At 43.4% G+C, this 16,633-nt stretch overlaps 1 protein-coding gene across 7 annotated transcripts in view; it reads left to right on the top strand.

Annotated features, from left to right (window-relative positions):
- Positions 1 to 16,633, top strand: part of LOC144509443 (myotubularin-related protein 9-like) — a 47,721-nt gene that overhangs the window by 9,901 nt on the left and 21,187 nt on the right. For 4 of the 7 annotated variants that reach the window (XM_078238344.1, XM_078238343.1, XM_078238341.1 and 1 more), the window contains 4 exons: positions 5,925 to 6,033; positions 8,085 to 8,210; positions 9,212 to 9,385; positions 14,135 to 14,352. In XM_078238344.1, coding sequence (XP_078094470.1) covers positions 5,977 to 6,033; positions 8,085 to 8,210; positions 9,212 to 9,385; positions 14,135 to 14,352 — 575 coding nt within the window. In that variant the 5' untranslated portion in view covers positions 5,925 to 5,976. Of the gene's footprint in view, positions 1 to 3,626; positions 3,687 to 5,924; positions 6,034 to 8,084; positions 8,211 to 9,211; positions 9,386 to 14,134; positions 14,353 to 16,633 lie in introns of all 7 variants that reach the window. The other 3 variants (XM_078238339.1, XM_078238340.1, XM_078238342.1) reach the window with 1 other exon arrangement.

Here is a 16,633-nt window from a genome sequence, read left to right as displayed (position 1 = left end):
TGCCCTTGACAAAGCCATGCTGAGTATTCTTGAGCATACTAAGCCTCTCATGTCAGTGAGAGTTTAAAAAATCGTCTAACAATTTTAATAGCAATTTTTTGACATTTTCTTACGGAATCTTTATAAATGCTTGGCTGATTTCCAAAGATGCAATTATCTCAGCAAGGGGATTTTGAGTTCCCAGTTTGTTTGACAGCTCAACAATGTTATTAAAGGATTAATTGACTTTGTTGAAGGTCTGAATAGAAGAATTTGTTTTTATAAGAGATTCTGCATTCGAGATTTGAATAAACACTTTGAAACCCTATTATAAAAAGGATATTATTAAACTAGAAAGAGTGCAGAAAAGATTTACTAGGATGCTACCGGGATTTGATGGTTTGGGTTACAAGGAGAGGCTGGATAGGCTGGGACTTTTTCCTCTGGAGTGTAGGAGGCTGGGGAGTGATCTTATAGAGGTCTATAAAATAATGAGGGGCACAGATCAGCTAGATAATCAATATCTTTTCCCAAAGGTAGGGGAATCTAAAACTAGAGGGCATAGGTTTAAGGTGAGAGGGGAGAGATACAAAAGGATCCAGAGGGGTAATTTTTTCACACAGAGCGTGGTGAGTGTCTGGAACAAGCTGCCAGAGGTAGTAGTAGAGGTGGGTACAATTTTGTCGTTTAAATAGCATTTAGATAGTTACATGGATAAGATGGGTATGGAGGGATATGGGCCAAATGCGGGCAATTGGGATTAGCTTAGGGATTTTAAAAAAAGGGTGGCATGGACAAGTTGGGCCGAAGGGCCTGTTTCCATGCTGTAAACCTCTATGACTCTATAATAGGCTTTGATGACAGGGAATGTGTTTTACTATCAAATCTGTACAGTTAAATCTGTATTAGATTTTTAGAACATTATTTATTTAATCTCTACATGGCGTTTGAGGTTTCTGCAGATTAGATACTGGGCAAATTGACATGAGTTGGCATGGGGGTATGAAGGGCTTTGGGGATGGCTGGAGGAGGGAGTCTGAGGGGTGAGGGTTGGAAGCTAAAACCTTATAGAACTGAGGCAGACTTTCCAACCAGCCCACCTCAGCACCTGGTGATCCCTGTGGCCACCTGTGCTCTGCTCTGGGGTCAGTGGGTTTGACTCCATTCAACATCACCATTCCCTGCACCCCTGAAGCAGAACCCATGATATCTGGGGAGCTTTTCCCTGAGACGGACATTGCAAGCTGGGAAATTTCTTGCAAATTTCTTGCACACAGCTTGAGCTGTGGAAGTGAAAATTGGGTGGGATGAATGTGACTGGAAGTGAGTGATTGCAACAGCTATCCCTACATCAGACTTTTGAATGGACCTACCTCGCATTAAGTTGATCTTTCTCTACACCCCAACTATGACTGTAACACTACATTCTGCACTCTCTTCTTTCCTTCTCTATGAATGGTATGCTTAGTCTGTATAGCGCACAAGAAACAATACTTTTCACTGTATACTAATACATATGACAATAATAAATCAAATCATTTTCTTTCCATTCGCTTTTCTCCCAGTAGCTGTGTAATCATCCGCTGTGTAATGATCCATTGAATTCCTTTGCTGTCAGGTAGGTGGGAAATGTCCTGTAGCTGAAATGAGGGGAGGCTGCTGATTTCTTTGATGTCACCAGTGGCATGATGACACAGTGGCACAGTGTTTGGCATTGCTGCCTCCCAGCACCAGGGACCCCGGTTCAATTTCGCCTTGGGTCAACTTCAGTCTGTGTAGAGTTTGCACATTCTCCCCATGTCTGCGTGGGTTTCCTCTGGGTGCTCCAGTTTCCTCCCACACTCCAAAGATGTGCAGGTCAGGTGGATTGGTCATGGTAAATGTGTGGGGTTATGGAGATAGAGCAGGGGAGAGTACCTGGGTAAGTTACTCTTTCGGAGAGTTGGTGCAGAATCGATGGGCTGAATGGCCTCCTTTTGCACTATAGGGATTCTATGATCCTGTGTTACAGGAGATGAGGGAAATTGCTTGAGGTTCCTTCAGAGATGATTCAAAGCCCCCTAGATATTCCCTCCCCCATTACAGAACCACCCAATGGTGTTCACATTTTTAGAGTGTTTAATTGTCCAAAAACCTCTGACTTCCATCCAGCAGCTGACCTCTCACAAAGTTATGAAAAGAAGATAACCTGAAATCTTATTTGTCGCTTTCTCCAAATAACATTATTATTATTAGCAGGGAAAAAAAAATTACACCAAAGCAAGATGTAACATGGGTTAGTATAGGAGTCAAATGGGGCATCATTCTCTTATTGTTGATGCTGCCAGTAATACTAATTTTCAAAAAGATTTATTTTATTTTCTTTAGTCATAGCAACACAGGAAAATCCAGGACAAGAATAGATTCTGAAATCCATTTGGTGTGTTCCAAAGCTAATATTCCTCCATCATCTGCTCCATTAAATATCCATTTAGTTGCCAGTTGAATTTTTCCACATTAGTCTGTGCTTCCCCAGCCACCAGTTGCCTGTTTACAGTACTCTCCGCACATAGTGATATCTGAAGTATCTGTGCGTCTTCTCCCTTCAAAGCCTGACCAACAGGGACTTATGTATCAATCACTGTATCAAATGATGCAGAACTATCTGCCGAGTTGCAGAAACTCCTGTTTCAGGAAATCTGTCCACTCTCTGCGGTGATATCAATAAAATTCCCAACGATGAGAATTCTTTAAAGGGTATAAGTGATTTTTTTTCAGTTTGTTGACTTTTCACGGGGCTAATATCTAAAGCACAAACTCACCACAAACTGAGCATAAAAATGGAAAGAAAATTGCAAGCAATAGAAGTACAGTTGCAGTGGTCTTCTGGAATTTGCGTTTGATATATTTTCAATATCTAAAAGAGCTCTTTATGCCATACCAGCTCTCCACTGCTGCAAGAGGAGCTTTATCCCTCCGAGCTCCAGACTTAACCTTTGCACGTGCAACAGAACTCTCGATGAGGAACAAGGCCATGTGTGCACTGAATTCTGTAGTTAAAGATTACACATACACACTCATATAAATACAGAACTATGATATTGACACTGAGATGTTTGGTTGCATAGAAAGGTTCAAGGTAGAACCTTGTTTCAATAATGATTTGACCCTTTCAATAATTAACTCATGATTAAACATTGTGAAAAGTTAAGACAGGATTGTGTGTTTTTTAAAGTTTACATTATATGAATGAATCCTCACTTTGGACCCAGAGGTATTTGAAACTATTGCATAACAAATAACATAACATAACATAAGTACATTGGCCATGCTAAATTCTCCCTCAGTGTGTCCAAACTTCAATGCAGTATTAATGTAAGCCTATTTGTGACACTAATAGCAACATTAACAATAATCTAATTCCAGTTCTGTTGAACAAATTTTCTCTTTCAACAGCTTATTTACCTGCTGTATGTGGTTAAGATCTAAATTCACATAATTAACAATGATCTGTATTTAACCCACAGGAGCTAACCTGACTTTGTCGATAACATGATTAGAGGAAGCAGGATTTGTTAAATCAGAATTTGATATTTAACAAATGCTTCTTTCTGACACTAATATCTCCTATGTTTGTCTTTTTTCTCTCTCTCTGTTTTTTCAATCAGTGTGCAGAACCTAAGTGGACTCCAAAGCATCAAATTTGTAAATGAGGAGAACGGGGACAGGTCTGGTATTTAATTGCTGTCAGCTGCTTCTTTCATGTTAGGCTACAAAGCGTTTGTGCTTTTGCAGAAGACATTTGTCCTGAGTGACTTCGAAAGAAATTGTTTACTTTTCTTGCTCCATGGAACAGAAACTTTAATGGTGTAAATGGTCTTATTTTCTGCAAGGATTTGTTTTAAAGAAATGCTTCAGTTATTGCTAATGCTGTGTTGCAAAGCTAATGTTTGTGCGTTTTCTGCATCTGTTATACTCAATGTGACTGTAAAGGACCTTGGAAAGGATGAGGCCATTCAGTCCCTGAGGCCAGTTATGTTGTCGGTCAGATTCTGGCTGATCTGGATCTTAACTCCATCTGTCGGCTTTTGTCTTGGAACTCTTAATGCCCTTACCCAAGAGTGATCTAGCAATCTCAGTTTTTTGGAGGAGAGATTCCAGATTCCCACTCCCTGTTGTGTGAGGCAGTGTTTCCTGGCATCATCCTCAATGTCCTTTACAGTTTCCTGAGCTATTAAATAAGGAAATAGTTTCCCATCGCTGAACCACAAAAGAAATGAAGATATAAAAGTTCTTGTAATAATACCCACTCTGTTTTTATATTATCATAGAGGGCATAGGTTTAAGGTGAGAGGGGAGAGATACAAAAGTGTCCAGAGGAGCAATTTTTTCACACAGAGGGTGGTGAGTGTCTGGATACAAGCTGCCAGAGGTAGTAGTAGAGGCGGGTACAATTTTATCTTTTAAAAAACATTTAGATAGTTACATGGGTACGATGGGTATAGAGGGATATGGGCCAAATGCGACCAATTGGGATTAGCTTAGGGGTTTTTAAAAAAAGGGCGGCATGGACAAGTTGGGCCGAAGGGTCTGTTTCCATGCTGTAAAACTCTATGACTCTATGACTCTATTTCATCCATTTAACTGAGGTAATGGGAGTCTGACCATTTCTTTGTCTATGGTGACAGCCATTGGATGGATTCATGTTGCTCTGGTACTTTATAGGCCCGTGCCTTCCACACAAGCACTTCCATTTTCTGAGTTTACATAGAAATCTGTTTTCTCTTTATCTACCAGTTAATGTCACGGTGAGACTGATTTTGACACGGGTTCTAAGCACTTCTTGCCAGCTGTAACAGTAACATCCATTGGATTGTCACCATTCTCAATGCATCACTCTAGCTACTGGAGAGCAGTCGCCTTTCTCAGATTTGTATGAGCTCAAAATCATGTGTACATATGGTACATGGCACGCAGAACCTGTCAGCTCAGAATACCTGTGGTCTTGCACTGGGAAAGGGGCTGTGTATATGTGTGCATCGTACTTTTCTGTGCTTTGTGGAAGCGGGTATTTACCTGGGCACTGAAAGGGTTTCCAAATGAAAAGTCAGCAAACACCAAACATTATTCTTGTTCATGTAGAAAGCCCTGAAGCTGATTGGTCCAGGCTGCAACCCAAATCAGCTCCGGTCCACATCACTCTAGAACATTTTGCAATGAATTTGTAATCAGTAAAGTTAGCGATGAGGAATATAACATTATTGTATCAGGCATGGTTAGACAGGGCATAAACATTCTCTCTGCCATGCCATGGTAATGCTTAATGTGCCATTTTAATGTGATTGTGGCATCTCAGTCTTGTTGTTAAATAAAGCCTCCCAGTGATACAAAACTTCGACTGATTCATTTGTAAATACCAAAAGATTACAGTAAATATTCTGTTACATTCTAAGTATATATATTTTGTACAAGCCAATAAAACATACTTTTATTAATCAAATAGCAGTTACTAAAATCAGTCACAATTATCATTTTCCACACTAGAAATTATGATTAAAAGCTACAACTAGATGGGGTGTCAATGGTTCTACTTTTACACTCCTTTTAGAGAAGTTGCTAAGCTTCACACCCTTATCTGTACAGACTGCTATCTCACAAATACTTGCCCCTGCTATTCTTCTCTTTAATTCAGTGTGGAAATGAATATTTCAATGTATTGTTAATGTTAAAGAAGTTTTTAGCACTTTAAGAATAGACAGGGATCTTTGCAGTAAAACTGGAGGCCATTGTGCATTGTGCCATTGTAAATTACACAACGTGAGGCGAGAACATGCAACCAAAATATCCCACCCCAATGGTCCTGTTCCTGGAAATCAGGAAAATATCTGAATTTGTTTCTGTTTGAATCACATATCTGCATTCTGCAAAGCGTTTAAACAGCACAAAACATTTTCTTTCTTTTCCAGATCTGCAGGGTCTTCAGGGATAATAACTATTAAATGTAAAGATTTGTGTGTTATGTCCCTGGAGATACCAGGAATGGAGGAATGCTTGAACATTGCAAAGTCTCTTGAGGTAATGCATTGAGTGCAAAAGTATCTGTAGAAATCCCTATTCCACTTCTCGAAGGATTAAGGAAAGAAAAGATTGGGGGAGGAATTCGGCTGCTGAATGGATTTTCTCAAATAAATTGACTGGGCAAATCTTGCAGCTTGGGAATAACAGAAACTCAGTTTCTATCCATCAATTAGATAACATAGAATCATAGAATCCCAAAGTGCAGAAGAGGTCATTCGGCCCATCAAGTTTGCACCAACTCTCTTACAGAGCATCCCACCAAGTCCCCTTCCCTCCTCTATCCCCATATCTCCATCTATTTAGCATGGCCAATCCCCCTAACCCACACATCTGTGAACTGTAGGAGGAAACTGGAGCACCCGGAGGAAACCCACGCAGACACGGGAAGAACGTGCAAACTCCACACAGACAGTGACCCAAGCCGGGAATCGAACCCAGGTCCCTGGAGCTGTGAGGCAACAGTGCTAACCACTGTGCCACATGGGAAGTATGGGCAAAGGTTGGAATACTGACATTGTGTATCCAACTGGGTTTGATGCCCCCAAGTAGCATATCACAAAAGATCATAGGTCACAATTTTGCATTTATTAATTTTAATTCCGGAGAAACGTTCTTTTCAAGTATCTCAATCTTCTGGAAGCCATGGGATTGTGAAGCCATCCTTTTTTTTTTGCCTCTGAGATCAAAATGTGAAGTCACTCTAACCCAAAGGAATGGAAACGCCCTTTTGCTGATGGTTACCATGACAACCAGCACTAACACCAAAAACCATATCCCGCAACATCATGCTTCATGTGCAACGCCTGTGACAGAACCTCCCTCTCAATGACTGACCTTCACACAGATCAGCAAAGTCCACCAAACAAAGAGCCCCCCCCACCTAAACACATTGCTTGTTGCCTCTTTGTCATCTCTCACAGGTGGACGGATGTTAACACACGGTGGTTCAGTGTGATAAATTTGAGTAATAAGTCCCAGTTCAGATGACAAAACTGCCAACTAATTCTGGAATCAGAAGTACAGGTGGACAGTGTACCATAAATAACTCAAAGCCCTTCGCAAAGCATCGTGACTAGGGTTTAATATTCAGGCATAGAACAGCCAGGGAATGATTCACCTTACAAGGTAGGAAATGTTATATCTTGAGGTTAGGTGCTCACTGCGAGTAACGTGTGTGTCCGCACAAACACAATCGCAGGTCAGAGAAGGCCCACTAATGAAAAATATTCATTCTCCGCACTGATATCCTTCACTGTGAAGTGTGTGAAAATTAAGAGAGTAGTCATGGTAAATTAAGTCAGGTTTCATAATGGTTGTTATTTCCAATCCTTACAGCTAAATGATAAGTCACAAATCACTTCAAATGAATGCTAAACTTTCAGTGCACAGTGAAATGCAATGTGAATGGTCCATCACAGTCAGTAAGGTCACTGGAAAATAATACATTTCATCGTTTCCCAAGCAGGACATTAACACAATCTAAGACACCAATAAACTGGGGCTGAGATTCCATCATACAGAAGGTAAATGATTCACAGTTAATATGCATGTGGTCAATAAATACGATCTTCAGGCTGGATTTTGATTGCCTGGGAGGTTGGGCAGACCAATTTTCTTGATTTTATTTTCTCTCCCTGTTGGTTATGTTTCTTTTCTCGATGGTTTTTGCTTCTCCTGGGATGGATACGGGTGATAAGGTCACAGATATTTCACCATTCTGAATGTGGGGCTGGGGTGATGGATGGGAAGGTCTTTTCTTACCCATCGATTGTCTATGTTGGATAAGTGGTGGGATGAACAAGATAGCTTCATTTGTTTTTAATAATACTTCAAAAAATATGAACAGATCGTAACACATTTCTAATTGCAAGAGAATCCCGGCACTTTCCTTTATTGCAAATCTTTTCATATCCCAATTTTATTCCTACCTCGAAAGGCAAATCTGCTGTGTCATTCTGATACAATCTTAAAATCTTGAGACATTTTTATTGGTGTTTCTGGTACATTTCTTTGATCCAATTTTCATTTGCTGCGATTTTGCTTTTTAGGCTTTGTCGTCTCTGGAATCTACAAGTCACATGTACCCCTTCTTCTATCGACCAATGCAACTGAACCTTCAGGAAGGTTGGGACTTATTTACTCCCGAAGAACAGTTTACCAAGCTGTCTACACATGTTAGTTTATTCTAGTACCTTCAACCAATTAAAATGTTTAAAGAAAAAAGTGTAAAGATTATTCATATTTAAATATGTTTCATTAATATTTTCCTACTTTATTCTCTCAAACTTCTCTCCACTTTTGTTCTGGGAGTGAAGGGCAGAGATGAACATGACCAATGGAACGTGACCAATGGAACATGGCCAATGGAACATGACCAATGGAACATGACCAATGGAACATGACCAATGGAACATGGCCAATGGAACATGACCAATGGAACATGACCAATGGAACATGGCCAATGGAACATGGCCAATGCATGATCCAAATAGTTGTATCTCCCACACAGCAAGACATGTGTATCCAGCTCATTAACACCACTTGGTTATCAAACCTGCAGCCACTGACTGGTGAAAGGAATGATTGAAACGCTGTGTTGCTTTCAATGCTGGAGATAAATCTTTCAAACATGATTGTTCTTTGGCAGCTCAGACTCAATGTTTCTGAAGGCCACGCAATCATTATGTTTGTCTTTTAAAAATTGTGATTGCAAAGCCACCAAAGTAAAAGGCCAAATGAGGATGGCTTTTCTCCCAGGAACCTTTGGCAGGTGGCTGACATCCATTGTGATTTGCAGACACCCTACATTGATGGCAAATTACTGAATTGGAGAATTCATGTCCATTTTAACCTAGTTTCCAGGATTGGAAAGTGTTCTGTTCCCCCTTTCATAGACCAGCCATTTACAGACTCGGCTGTATCTGTGCCTGCCTTAAAGTGTTACCTCCAAGTTGGCTGCGAGGAGGCGCAAGATGCATCCTTCTGCAATGGGGGTGCCTTTCCCAAGATATCCCACCTAAGATGGAAAACTTTCCACGTCAGCAAGAACTTACAACCAATCACTTCATCTGCCAGTGCCCCAGTCTCAATATATCCATTCATTTTCAGTGCAACAGTTCCTATTCTGTTCAATAATTAACGAAACATTGTCTGTTTACTATTTTTTCTCTCGTAGACTGATAATTGGAGGCTTAGCTATGTGAACAAAGACTTTGCTGTGTGCCCAACCTATCCAGATGCTGTGATTGTTCACAAATCTATTGACGATGCAGCACTAAAGACTATAGCTGGCTTTCGACAAGGTGGTCGCTTTCCAGTCTTCAGTTATTACCACAAAAAGACCGGGATGGTAAGAAACTGATTCGGGGGGGGGGAGGGATCCTGAGTAGTGGGGCTGAAAGTGAGGGATGCATGGATGGGGACTGCAATGCACGGCATTGCAGAGGTGGGGTGGAGCAGGGTTTGAAATGTGTATACTTCAATGCCAGGAGTATTCGCAATAAAGTGGGTGAACTTGCAGCGTGGATCAGTACCTGGGACTTCGATGTTGTGGCTATTTCAGAGACATGGATAGAGCAGGGGCAGGAATGGATGCTGCAGGTCCCGGGGTTCAAATGTTTTAGTCGAAGTAGGGAAGGAGGTAGAAGAGGGGGAGGGGTAGCATTATTGGTCAGAGATTGTATCACAGTGTCAGAGAGGAGGTTTGATGAGGACTTATCTGTTGAGGTAGTATGGGCGGAGATTAGAAATAGGAGAGGAGAGGTCACCCTGTTGGGAGTCTTTTATAGACCTCCGAAAAGTTCTAGAGAGGTTGAGGAAAGGATTGCGGAGTCAATCCTGCTTAGGAGTGAAAGTAATAGGGCAATTGTTATGGGGGATTTTAACTTGACTAATATTGACTGGAATTGTTATAGCTCTAGCTCGTTAGAGGGGTCAGTTTTTGTTCAAAGCGTGCAGGAAGGTTTTTTGACTCAGTATGTAGACAGGCCAACTAGAGGTGAGGCTATATTGGATCTGGTGCTGGGAAATGAGCCAGACCAGGTGCTAGACTTGGAAGTTGGTGTGCATTTTGGTGATAGTGACCACAATTCGGTTACGTTCACCTTAGTGATGGAAAGGGATAGGCATGAACCTCGGGCCAGTGGTTTTAGCTGGGGTAAGGGTAATTATGAGGCTATTAGGAGAGAATTAGGAAACATAGGTTGGACTAGGAGTTTACAGGGACTGGGAACGTCCGACATGTGGAGTTTTTTCAAGGAGCAGCTACTGCGAGTCTGTGATAGGTATGTCCCTGTCAGGCAAGGAGGAATTGGTAGGGCTAGGGAACCGTGGTGCACCAAAAAAGTTTCTTTGTTGGTTAAAAAGAAAAAGGAGGCTTATGTTCGGATGAGACGTGAGCACTCGGGTAGTGCACTAGAAAGCTTTAGATTGGCTAAGAGGGAGTTGAAGAGCGAGCTTAGAAGGGCTAAAAGGGGACATGAGAAGACTTTGGCGGATAGGGTTAAAGAGAATCCTAAGGCGTTCTATAGGTATGTCAAGAACAGAAGGTTGGTTAGGGCAAGTTTAGGGCCAGTTATAGATGGCAGAGGGAAGTTATGTGTGGAACCGGAGGAGATTGGTGAAGCATTGAACCAATATTTCTCTTCGGTGTTCACGCAAGGGGACATGAATATAGCTGAGGAGGACACTGGGTTGCAGGGGAGTAGAATAGACAGTATTACAGTTGATAAGGAGGATGTGCAGGATATTCTGGAGGGTCTGAAAATAGATAAATCCCCTGGTCCGGATGGGATTTATCCAAGGATTCTCTGGGAGGCAAGAGAAGTGATTGCAGAACCTCTGGCTCTGATCTTCAGGTCGTCGTTGGCCTCTGGTATAGTACCAGAAGATTGGAGGTTAGCGAATGTTGTCCCATTGTTTAAGAAGGGGAACAGAGGCTTCCCCGGGAATTATAGACCGGTGAGTCTCACTTCTGTTGTCGGCAAGATGTTGGAAAAAATTATAAGGGATAGGATTTATAGTTATTTGGAGAGTAATGAATTGATAGGTGATAGTCAGCATGGTTTTGTGGCAGGTAGGTCGTGCCTTACTAACCTTATTGAGTTTTTTGAGAAAGTGACCAAGGAGGTGGATGGGGGCAAGGCAGTGGACGTGGTATATATGGATTTTAGTAAGGCGTTTGATAAGGTTCACCATGGTAGGCTTCTGCAGAAAATGCAGATGTATGGGATTGGGGGTGATCTAGGAAATTGGATCAGGAATTGGCTAGCGGATAGGAAACAGAGGGTGGTGGTTGATAGTAAATATTCATCATGGAGTGCGGTTACAAGTGGTGTACCTCAGGGATCTGTTTTGGGGCCACTGCTGTTTGTAATATTTATTAATGATCTGGATGAGGGTATAGTTGGGTGGATTAGCAAATTTGCTGATGACACCAAAGTCGGTGGTGTGGTAGACAGTGAGGAAGGGTGTCGTAGTTTGCAGGAAGACTTAGACAGGTTGCAAAGTTGGGCCGAGAGGTGGCGGATGGAGTTTAATGCGGAGAAGTGTGAGGTAATTCACTTTGGTAGGAATAACAGATGTGTTGAGTATAGGGCTAACGGGAGGACTTTGAATAGTGTGGAGGAGCAGAGGGATCTAGGTGTATGTGTGCATAGATCCCTGAAAGTTGGGAATCAAGTAGATAAGGTTGTTAAGAAGGCATATGGTGTCTTGGCGTTTATTGGTAGGGGGATTGAATTTAGGAGTCGTAGCGTTATGTTGCAACTGTACACAACTCTGGTGCGGCCGCACTTGGAGTACTGTGTGCAGTTCTGGTCCCCACATTACAGGAAGGATGTGGAGGCTTTGGAGAGGGTGCAGAGGAGGTTTACCAGGATGTTGCCTGGTATGGAGGGGAGATCCTATGAGGAGAGGCTGAGGGATTTGGGATTGTTTTCGCTGGAAAGGCGGCGGCTAAGAGGGGATCTTATTGAAACATATAAGATGATTAGAGGTTTAGATAGGGTGGATAGTGATAGCCTTTTTCCTCTGATGGAGAAATCCAGCACGAGGGGGCATGGCTTTAAATTGAGGGGGGGTAGTTATAGAACCGATGTCAGGGGTAGGTTCTTTACCCAGAGGGTGGTGAGGGATTGGAATGCCCTGCCAGCATCAGTTGTAAATGCGCCTAGTTTGGGGGCGTTTAAGAGATCCGTAGATAGGTTCATGGACGAAAAGAAATTGGTTTAGGTTGGAGGGTCACAGTTTTTTTTTTAACTGGTCGGTGCAACATCGTGGGCCGAAGGGCCTGTTCTGCGCTGTAATGTTCTATGTTCTATGTTCTATGAAACCGTATTCCGTTACCATTTACAATGTGGCAGTTCAAGACCTTGATTATTGCAGTTAGAGTGTCAAATATCTTTGAAACTGTCCCCTGCCATAACTGTTCCGCTGTACTCAGCACTGACACCAGTAGAAAGAAATCAATCTTTTAAAAGAAAATCCTGAATGCTCTACATCTTTCAAACAACAAATGAGGAAAAGGAGTTGATTTAATTTAGTCTGAAATGATATTCACAAGTATTTCACACTCTGCTGTTCTGGAGGATGAGACCTCCAGCTGGATAATTTTGTAAACCTGTCCACCAAATCTAAACTGCTCAGAGTGCAACTCGATTCGTCCAGAATCCACTTGCTGCTATCTTCTTGTTTTTGCTTCCAAAGTGAATAACCTCACATTTATCCAAATTATACTGCATCTGCCATTGATTATCCCACTCACCCAACCTGTCCAGATCATGTTGAAGGATCTCTGCATCCTCGTCACAGTTCAATCTCCCACCCAACTTTGAGATGTTACATTTTGTTCCCTCATCCAAATCATTAATATATATTGTGAATAGCTGGGGTCCCAGCACCAATCCCTGTGGTACCCCACTAGTTACTGCCTGCCAATTTGAAAAGGACCCATTAATTCCTACGCTTTGTTTCCTCTCTGCCAACCAGTTTTCTATCCATCTTAATACACTTCCCCCAATCCCATGCACTTTAATTTTGCACGATAATCTCTTCTGCGGGACTTTGTCAAACGCTTTCTGAAAGTCTAAATATACCATATCGACTGGCTTCCCCTTGTCAACTCTACTAGTTACATCTTCAAAGAATTCCAACAGATTTGTCAAGCATGATTTCCCCTTCATAAATCCATGCTGACTCTGTCTGATCCTGCCACTGCTTTCTAAATGCTCCGCTATGTTATCTTTGAATTCTGGGGCTATCCTGGAACAATGAGAAATTTTAGCAGACAAAGGCAGGACCCAGCAATGTGTTTTAAGTGGTCCAGCCAAATCTGGGGGTAGATGGCTAAATCAGTTGTTCACCATATCTTTTCAAATCTGCATCTCTTTTTTATTCATTTGTGGGACAATGGCGTCGCTGGCTGGCCAGCATTTATTGCCTATCCCTACTTGCCCAAGGGCAGTTGAGAGTCAACCACGTTGCTGTGGATCTGGAGTCACATGTAGACCAGACCAGGTAGGGACAGCAGATTTCCTTCCCTCAAGGACATTAGTGAACCAGATGGGTTTTTCCGCCAATCAACAATGGTTTCATGGTCATCAGTAGATTCTTAATTCCAGATATTTTTTATTGAATTCAAATTACACCATCTGCCGTGGCGGGATTCGAACCCACGTCCCAAGAACATTAGCTGAGTTTCTGGATTAATAGTCCAGCGATAATACCACTCGGCCATCACCTCCCCTCAATCAGAAAAACCCTACAGAGCTGTGTAATAATGAACAAATGCAGATTCCATGAGAGAGGAATTTTTTTTCATTCATTCATGGGACATGGGTGTCGCTGGCTGACCAGCATTTATTGTCCATCCCTAGTTGCCCTTGGAGGGCAGTTGAGAGTGAACCAAATTGCTGCGGCTCTAGAGTCACATGTAGGCCAGACCAGGTAAGGACGGGTAATATCTTCCAATAGACCAGTAGGAAATGTGTTTGGTTGTGTGTTTTATTTTCCAGTCCAGTTGGCACAGTGAATTGGACTCTGATTTCATTGGTGCTGTTTTTGCAGCTTTGGACTGATCTGAAGATATTGTTAACTATAGGTAATAATGCGAAGCAGCCAGCCACTGACTGGGGCCAATGGAAAGAGATGTAAAGAGGATGAACATTTCCTGGCTGCTGTTCTTCAGCCTGATAAGAAGGGTTATATCATTGATACGCGGTCAATACAGGCCGCACATCAGGCTAAGGTGAAGGGTGGTGGCTTTGAATCTAAAACTAACTACCACAACTGGAAAAGACTGCACAGATCCATGGAGAGGTAAGGAAATGAACACCACAACAAAACAGATATTCTTCAAGGCAGGGAGTGCGAAAACAATCGGAATTACAATGCCATTTTTCAGTGAATTCATGTCCATTAGGAGTAAGATTAAAATGGTAAAAGTTGTTTTTTTCTCTGTGTGACCATTAACAATTGTAACAATCAGGAGCGGGTTGATGCTCTCATTCTGCCCGCGCTGAATGTCTGTCCGTGATTTCCTCATCTCCCTCCTCAAATCTACTCTGTTCATCGGTGAGATCACTGCAAAGTGACATCATCACCTTCATATAATTTTTTTTCATTCATGGGAGATGGGCATCGCTGGCTGGCCAGCATTTATTGCCCATCCCTAGTTGCCCTTGAGAAGGTGGTGGTGAGCTGCCTTCTTGAATCGCTGCACTCCACGTGCTGTGGGTTGACCCACAATGCCGTTAGGGAGGGAATTCCAGGATTTTCATCCAATGACAGTGAAGGAACGGCGATATATTTCCAAGTCAGGATGGTGAGTGGCTTGGAGGGGAACTTACAGGTGATGGTGTTCCCATGTATCTGCTACCCTTGTCCTTGTAGATGGAAGTGGTTGTAGGTTTGGAAGGTGCTGTCTAAGGATCTTTGGTGAGTTGCTGCAGTGCATCTTGTAGATAGTACACACTGCTGCTACTGAGCGTCGGTGGTGGAGGGAATGGATGTTTGTAGATGTGGTGCCAATCAAGCGGGGCTGCTTTGTCCTGGATGGTGTCGAGCTTCTTGAGTGTTGTTGAAACTGCACTCATCCAGGCAAGAGGGGAGTATTATGTCAAATAGAATAGATTCCCTACAGTGCAGAATGAGACCATTCAGCCCATTGGGCGGGATTTTCCAGCCACACTCGCCCCAAGACCAGAAATTCCCGCCTGAGGTGAACGGACCTTTGCATGGTCTGCCAAATTTCTTTGGCAGGCGGGATGGGAAAATTCCACCCATTGGGTTTGCACCAATGCTCTGAAAAAGCATCTCAACCAGGCCCAAGTCCCACCCTATCCCTGTAACCCAACAGATTTAGCTGATAGAAAGATTTCAATTTATGTAGCACCTTTTATGACCTCAGCTCATCCCAACATGTTAAACAGCAAAGAAAATACTTTAAAAGCACAGTAGCTGTAGAAAACACAGCAGCCAATTGGCACACAGTAATATCCTACAGACAGCCGATAACTCTGTTATTGTGATGCTGTTTGAGGGATAAATATCCAGGGGAGAGCTCCCCTTTGGAATAGTGCAATGGCATCTTTCACGTACACCATAAAAAACAGATAGAATCCAATGTGTCCTGCACCATGGAGTGCGTGTGCTGCACCATGGAGTGCGTGTCCTGCACCATGGAGTGCGTGTCCTGCACCATGGAGTGTGTGTCCTGCACCATGGAGTGCGTGTCCTGCACCATGGAGTGCGTGTCCTGCACCATGGAGTGCGTGTCCTGCACCATGGAGTGTGTGTCTTGCATCATGGAGTGTGTGTCTTGCATCATGGAGTGTGTGTCCTGCACCATGGAGTGCGTGTCCTGCACCATGGAGTGCGTGTCCTGCACCATGGAGTGCGTGTCCTGCACCATGGAGTGCGTGTCCTGCACCATGGAGCGTGTGTCCTGCACCATGGAGTGTGTGTCCTGCACCATGGAGTGTGTGTCTTGCATCATGGAGTGTGTGTCTTGCATCATGGAGTGCGTGTCCTGCACCATGGAGTGCGTGTCCTGCACCATGGAGTGCGTGTCCTGCACCATGGAGTGCGTGTCCTGCACCATGGAGTGCGTGTCCCTTGCACCATGGAGTGCGTGTCCTGCTCTATGGAGTGAGTGTCCTGCACCATGGAGTGCGTGTCCTGCACCATGGAGTGTGTGTCCTGCACCATGGAGTGCGTGTCATGCATCATGGAGTGCGTGTCCTGCACCATGGAGTGCGTGTCCTGCACCATGGAGTGCGTGTCCTGTACCATGGAGTGCGTGTCCTGCACCATGGAGTGCGTGTCCTGCACCATGGAGTGCGTGTCCTGCACCATGGAGTGCGTGTCTTGCATCATGGAGTGCGTGTCCTGCACCATGGAGTGCGTGTCCTGCACCATGGAGTGTGTGTCCTGCACCATGGAGTGCGTGTCCTGCACCATGGAGTGCGTGTCCTGCACCATGGAGTGCGTGTCCTGCACCACGGAGTGCGTGTCCTGCACCATGGAGTGCGTGTCCTGCACCATGGAGTGCGTGTCCTGCACCATGGAGTGCGTGTCCTGCACCATGGAGTGCGTGTCC

This window comes from Mustelus asterias, chromosome 21 (assembly GCF_964213995.1).
Source record: "Mustelus asterias chromosome 21, sMusAst1.hap1.1, whole genome shotgun sequence".
In the NCBI taxonomy this organism is placed as follows: Eukaryota; Metazoa; Chordata; class Chondrichthyes; order Carcharhiniformes; family Triakidae; genus Mustelus; species Mustelus asterias.
This window is presented reverse-complemented; position numbering and strand designations above follow the sequence as displayed.